The following is a 6,881-nucleotide window of genomic DNA, read 5'->3' as shown; positions in this document are numbered from 1 at the left end:
AATGGCTTAGAATGTCCTTCGATCAGATCATATGAACTGATCTTGTGACAAAGGTCTACAAAGTACAGTGTTTGGTTTTGGTCCTGTTACGGAGTCATCGAATCAGAAAGTTGCTACTACTACCCCAGACCAGGAAATTACCAACAGTGGTCGCAGAATATTACTGCAATGAAGTAGGTAACTCACAGAGGAACAGCCAGATCTCTGACCAAAAGGCCATGCATCTACCTGCTGCAGCCAAAAAAGCTTTCCTACAGCACTGAAAATCTTATATGAGTTCCTTTCACTGGTGGCATCTAATCAGAATTCTTATGACAAGAGATTCTGGGAAATGAAGTTTCCTATTTTGCCAGAACAAAAATTGCACCAGGCAAAAAGGGCTTTATTCAAGGCAATTTCAAGAGAGGAAAGAGACTAGAGCTCAGCCTGAATTCAGCTTCATTGAAACCAGGGGCGGGAGAACTCTTGTACAGAGAGGTGAGGAGAACACAGGCCATGTGTGTTTCCTAACTGGCTTCACTCAAAGGAAAAGTAAACATAGTATCTTTGACAAAAGATAGTTTTACAACTGGAGCAAGACACCCACCGAAAGTTAGGCTCCTACCCTCTCACAGGGACTGGGAGATAGTGGCAGCATCTTCCTTGATGACCACATTTCAAAGGGATGCCTCCCAGGTCCTTGAGAAAGACATCCCTTGCCCGAAAAACTGGAGAGACTTTCAAAAGATTTAAATCTCAAATGGGCAGAGAAATGGTTTATAATGACAAGCTTTTCTAAAGTAAATGCTCTAAGAAAATGGAGGTCAGTGTCCTAGAGTTACAAAGAGGCCTGTCCAAAACTTAGTCAAGTTGAGAGAAATGTTAAAATCTTCCTGGACAAATAAATAAATAAATAAAATACATAAAAGGATAAGCGTTGTGCTGATTTCCAACTGCTTATCTTGCCCCCTTCCTTAGCATCAAGGACAAGGATTCTAAAATCTTTCGTGATAAATTTCTCCCTCAAGGACTCATTAAAACACTCAGCCTCTCACATACACACACACACAACTATTTGTCGTGTACTTACTACACAAAACACATTTTATAGTGTATGGTGGAACAGATATACTCAAGGTACAGTCATTATTAACCTTTTTTTGAATACTATTATAAGCAATTACTGATGATTATATTCCACTTTAAAGAGAGAAATGTTTTAAGAACATGTAATTAAAATGTTTAATTTCAAAGGTGGCACAAGGCCTAGGTTTGACTTCCAGCCACGTTACTTACTAACTTGTGTTAAGACACTTAACATTTTTTTTTTTTTTTTGCCACACATAGAATTTTAAAGAAAATTAATCATAAGCACAAAAGAAACTCTGAGGTGTGCAGAGGTCTGTTGCAATGGGAGTTTAACGCATTGTCTAATATGAATAGATCAACCATAATCTTTCTTAATGATTTCAGAAATCCTTTTTTTGTTTGTGTATTTTGTTTTGTTTTGTTTTGTTTTTAACATCTTTATTGAGGTATAATTGCTTTACAATGGTGTGTTAGTTTCTGCTTTACAACAAAGTGAATCAGTTATACATATACATATGTTCCCATATCTCTTCCCTCTTGCGTCTCCCTCCCTCCCACCCTCCCTATCCCACCCCTCTAGGTGGTCACAAACCACCTAGCTGATCTCCCTGTGCCAGGCGGCTGCTTCCCACTAGCTATCCACCCTACGTTTCGTAGTGTATATATGTCCATGCCACTCTCTCACTTCGTCAAAGGTGGGGTCTTTGAGAGTGCTGAACCCCTGTAATGTGATCCAACCTCTCGGACAGCCAACTATTATCTTGAAGAAAAAAATCTTATTCCTCTGTGCCCCAGTTTTCTTCCCTGTAAAACTGGATTGTCTTCATAACCTTTTTTTTTTTTAGATTCCATATATATGTGTTAGCATATGTTTTTCTCTTTCAGACTTACTTCACTCTGTATGACAGACTCTCGGTCCATCCACCTCACCACAAATAACTCAATTTTGTTTCTTTTTATGGCTGAGTAATATTCCATTGTTTATATGTGCCACATCTTCTTTATCCATTCATCTGTTGATGGACACAGGTTGCTTCCATGTCCTGGCTATTGTAAATAGAGCTGCAGTGAACATTGTGGTACATGACTGTTTTTGAATTATGGTTTTCTCAGGGTATATGCCCAGTAGTGGGACTGCTGGGTTGTATGGTAGTTCTATTTTTAGTTTTTTAAGGAACCTCCATACTGTTCTCCATAGTGGCTGTATCAATTTACATTCCCACCAACAGTGCAAGAGGGTTCCCTTTTCTCCACACCCTCTCCAGCATTTCTTGTTTCTAGATTTTTTGATGATGGCCATTCTGACTGGCGTGGGATGATATCTCATTGTAGATTTGATTTGCATTTCTCTAATTATTAATGATGTTGAGCATTCTTTCATGTGTTTGTTGGCAATCTGTATATCTTCTTTGGAGAAATGTCTATTTAGGTCTTCTGCCCATTTTTGGATTGGGTTGTTTGTTTTTTTGATACTGAGATGCATAAGCTGCTTGTACATTTTGGAGATTAATATTTTTTTAGTTGCTTAATTTGTAAATATTTTCTCCCATTCTGAGGGTTGTCTTTTCGTCTTGTTTATGGTTTCCTTTTGCTGTGCAAAAGCTTTGATGTTTCATTAGGTCCCATTTGTTTATTTTTGTTTTTATTTCCATTTCTCTAGGAGGTGGGTTAAACAGGATCTTGCTGTGATTTATGTCATAGAGTGTTCTGCCTATGTTTTCCTCTAAGAGTTTGATAGTGTCTGGCCTTACATTTAGGTCTTTAATCCATTTTGAGTTTATTCTTGTGTGTGGTGTTAGGGAGTGTTCTAATTTCATACTTTTACATGTAGCTGTCCAGTTTTCCCAGCACCACTTATTGAAGAGGCTGTCTTTTCTCCACTGTATATTCTTGCCTCCTTTATCAAAGATAAGGTGACCATATGTGTGTGGGTTTATCTCTGGGCTTTCTATCCTGTTCCATTGATCTATATTTCTGTTTTTGTGCCAGTACCATACTGTCTTGATTACTGTAGCTTTGTAGTATAGTGTGAAGTCAGGGAGCCTGATTCCTCCAGCTCCATTTTTCTTTCTCAAGATTGCTTTCGCTATTCGGGGTCTTTTGTGTTTCCATACAAATTGTGAAATTTTTTGTTCTAGTTCTGTGAAGACACTTAACATTTTTCAGTCCAGTTTTTTTTCATACATGTTGTCAATCAGATTAAATTAGAATATATGGAAAAGTGTCTGGTACACAATTGGTCCCAGCTAAAAACTAATTCTTATTCTTTTTTTTATGGAAAATGCCAATTATAATTGGTTTTAAAGGGTGAATATAGGGTTTCCTTGGTGGCGCAGTGGTTGAAAGCCTGCCTGCCGATGCAGAGAACGCGGGTTTGTGCCCCGGTCCGGGAAGATCCCACATGCCGCGGAGCAGCTGGGCCCATGAGCCATGGCTGCTGAGCCTGCGCGTCAGGAGCCTGTGCTTCGCAACAGGAGAGGCCACAACAGTGAGAGGCCCGCGTACCGCAAAAAAAAATAAAAATAAAAGTAAAAGGTGAATATAATTTTAAAATGAGTTATGTTAGGCTTTCTATTTAAGTTTAAATAATAGACAATTTAGATTCTACTTTGTTCAGCTGAGGTTTAATAAACTAAAAAAGAATCTGGAGACGGGCCTCACGGAATCCGGCTTTGGCCCTGCGGCTGCTGCCGTCACCACGGAGAAATTGTTGGAGCTGGCAGCCTAGGAATGAATCTCTTCTCAACCTCTAAGCTCACCTGGTCAGAATCCTTGGATGAACTGTGGGACCCTTCCTTCTAGCCCTGTGGTTTGGAACCAGTGGCTTTGGGACTGTGAGAGGATGGACAAAGATTCTCAGGGGCTACTAGATTCATCCCTGATGGCATCAGGCACTGCCAGCTGCTCAGAGGATGAGGAGCCACTGGCAGGGCAGAAGCGGGCCTCCTCACAGGTTTTGGGCACCATCCCTAAATGGAGAAGCTCCTCCAGGTTCATCAAGAGAAAGAAGTTTGACGATGAGCTGGTGGAGAGCAGCCTGGCTAAGTCCTCTACCCGGGCAAAGGGGGCAGGTGGGGTGGAACCAGGGCGCTGTTCAGGGAGTGAACCATCCTCCAGTGAGAAGAAGGTGTCCAAGGCCCCCAGCACCCCTGTGCCACCCAGCCCAGCCCCAGCCCCTGGACTCACCAAACGTGTGAAGAAGAGCAAACAGCCACTCCAGGTGACCAAGGATCTGGGCCACTGGAAGCCTGCGGACGACCTCCTGCTCATCAATGCCATGTTGCAGACCAATGACCTGACATCTGTCCACCTGGGCGTGAAGTTCAGCTGCCGCTTCACCCTGTGGGAAGTCCAGGAGCGCTGGTACGCCCTGCTCTACGATCCTGTCATCTCCAAGCTGGCCTGCCAGGCCATGAGACAGCTGCACACAGAGGCCATTGCTGCTATCCAGAGCAAGGCCCTGTTTAGCAAGGCTGAAGAGCAGCTGCTGAGAAAAATGGGATCGACCAGCCAGCCCACCTTGGAGACCTTCCAGGACCTGCTGCACAGACACCCTGATGCCTTCTACCTGGCCCATACTGCCAAGGCTCTGCAGGCCCACTGACAGCTCATAAAGAAGTATTACCTGTCGGAGGACCAGACAGTGCAGCCGCTGCCCAAGGGGGACCAAGTGCTGAATTTCTCTGATGCAGAAGACTTGATTGATGACAGTAAGCTCAAGGACATGCGAGATGAAGTCCTAGAACATGAGCTGACAGTGGCTGACCGGCACCAGAAACGAGACATTCGGCAGCTGGAACAGGAACTGCATAAGTGGCAGGTGCTAGTAGATAGCATCACAGGCATGAGCTCTCCGGACTTTGGCAACCAGACCCTGGCAGTGCCGCGGGGCCGCATGGTGCGGTACCTCATGCCCTTGAGAGAGGTCACCCTAGGCAGAGCAACCAAGGATAACCAGATTGACGTGGACCTGTCTCTGGAGGGTCCGGCCTGGAAGATCTCCCAGAAGCAAGGTGTCATCAAGCTGAAGAACAACGGTGATTTCTTCATTGCCAATGAGGGCCGGCGGCCCATCTACATCGATGGACGACCTGTGCTGTGTGGCTCCAAATGGTGCCTTAGCAACAACTCCGTGGTGGAGATTGCCAGCCTGCGATTCATCTTCCTCATCAACCAGGACCTCATTGCCCTTATTCGGGCCTAGACTGCCAAGATCACGCCACAGTGAGAAGTGGTGGCAGGACCCATGGGCTCTCTCTGGCCTCAGTTTCCCCTGCCCTCCCAGACCCCTGGAGCTGGCACCTCAGGCTCCTGGGAAAACCAGACGGGGCTGCGGGAGACTCAGCTCCTGGTCCCTTGATCTGAGCCTCTGTGGGAGGGCGGGGCTGGCCCTGGGGAAGCCCCTAGAGGCTGGGACCCTCAGGCTGCCTTAGTGCCAGAGCCCCTTCCCTTCTCTCTCTGCAGAGGCCCCTACCCTTTCCCCCAGATTCCCAACTTTGCTCCGTGTCTCCAGCTGATTAGCTTCAGACTTTTCCTTTAATATTTTTCTTTTGTAAATGCAAAGCACTGAGTTCCAAAAAAAAAAAAAAAAAAAAAAAAAAGAATCTGTTCAAAGGTTGGTAATTTTGGTTGCATTCTCCTTTTTATTGATTTCTATCACTCTTTACAGATTGGAATTTTAATTTTGAAGGTACCATATGTTTGAAAGTTAAATTTGTTAAGTGTGGAATATTAATGGATTATTATTCTCCACAAGAGAAACAAAAAATCTAGATATTGAGCATCTTTTCATTGGGATAACAAATGCTGATCATTTTAAATAAAAATGCTTAAATTTAACCTAGTCTAGCTCTTACTTTGGGTTAAATCCAAAATAATTCTGTCATGGAAAAGCTGTCATTTACCCCAAATATGTACTTTCTTTAATTATAAATAATAAATGCAGAGTGGAAATAATAAATAAATCCCTTTCAAACAATATTAACCTTGATAAGTTGTCTTGTTTTAAATGTATTTGCAATACAGTACAGATACAGGAGTTTTGCAAAGGATGGATTGAATATTGACTCTGGTAGAGTAGGAGAGAAAACTGTTAGATACAATTTTAAGTATTAAACAAATATTAAAAGAAGTTTAGTGTATAAGCAGGACCAGCCAAACAATTATAAGACATGATGAAAAGAACATTATTTTGGGAATTAGACACAGGATTACAGAGCAACTGTATAACCATTAATAATAATAGTACTGATAAAAGCAGTCCTTGCTAGCACGTGTTGAGTATTTGCAATGTTCCCAGAATTGAGTATTGCTCTATAGTTTTATATGTATTACTTCAAATTTATTTTCAGCTATGTGATCTCAAGCAATTTTCAACTGTCTTGGTGTTGAGTTTCTCACCTGAAAAATGGGGCATTGATTGGACTGGATGGCTCTTTCCAAGATATCATGTGCTCAAGTGCTTATTCTTTCTGCTGAATTTCTCATGACTGTCTAGGCAAATATATCCCTAATTCTTCCGATTCCCTATTTATATATATGTGTATATATATATATACACACATATATATATTTCATAATCCAGCTTAACATATCTTAATTATATCAGTTAGCATAATTTATTATAATTTATGAAGTTACTCGACAGGAAGCTAGTCACAAACACAAGCCCATCACACAGCAAATATTCTTCATTTGCATTTTGGTTGCTTTTGGGCTTCTTCTAGCTATCCTTTCAGGCTTTCCTCTGAACTTCTTCTTTTGACCTATAATAATAGGTTTTTCTCTTGTTCTTTCAAGGTTCAACACATTTG

The 6,881-nt window shown here is 42.2% G+C and overlaps 1 protein-coding gene across 1 annotated transcript; it reads left to right on the top strand.

Moving 5' to 3' along the window:
- Positions 1–3,833: 3,833 nt before the first annotated feature.
- On the top strand, positions 3,834–5,311 carry LOC102975141 (microspherule protein 1-like). The gene is given in 1 exon segment (XM_055091623.1): positions 3,834–5,311. A coding segment is annotated over 1 exon segment (1,452 nt). The 5' UTR covers positions 3,834–3,844; the 3' UTR covers positions 5,297–5,311.
- Positions 5,312–6,881: the final 1,570 nt, after the last annotated feature.

The sequence above is a fragment of the Physeter macrocephalus genome, chromosome 16, assembly GCF_002837175.3.
Source record: "Physeter macrocephalus isolate SW-GA chromosome 16, ASM283717v5, whole genome shotgun sequence".
In the NCBI taxonomy this organism is placed as follows: Eukaryota; Metazoa; Chordata; class Mammalia; order Artiodactyla; family Physeteridae; genus Physeter; species Physeter macrocephalus.
Note: the sequence above shows the minus strand (reverse complement) of the source record. Positions and strands in the feature narration are given on the sequence as shown.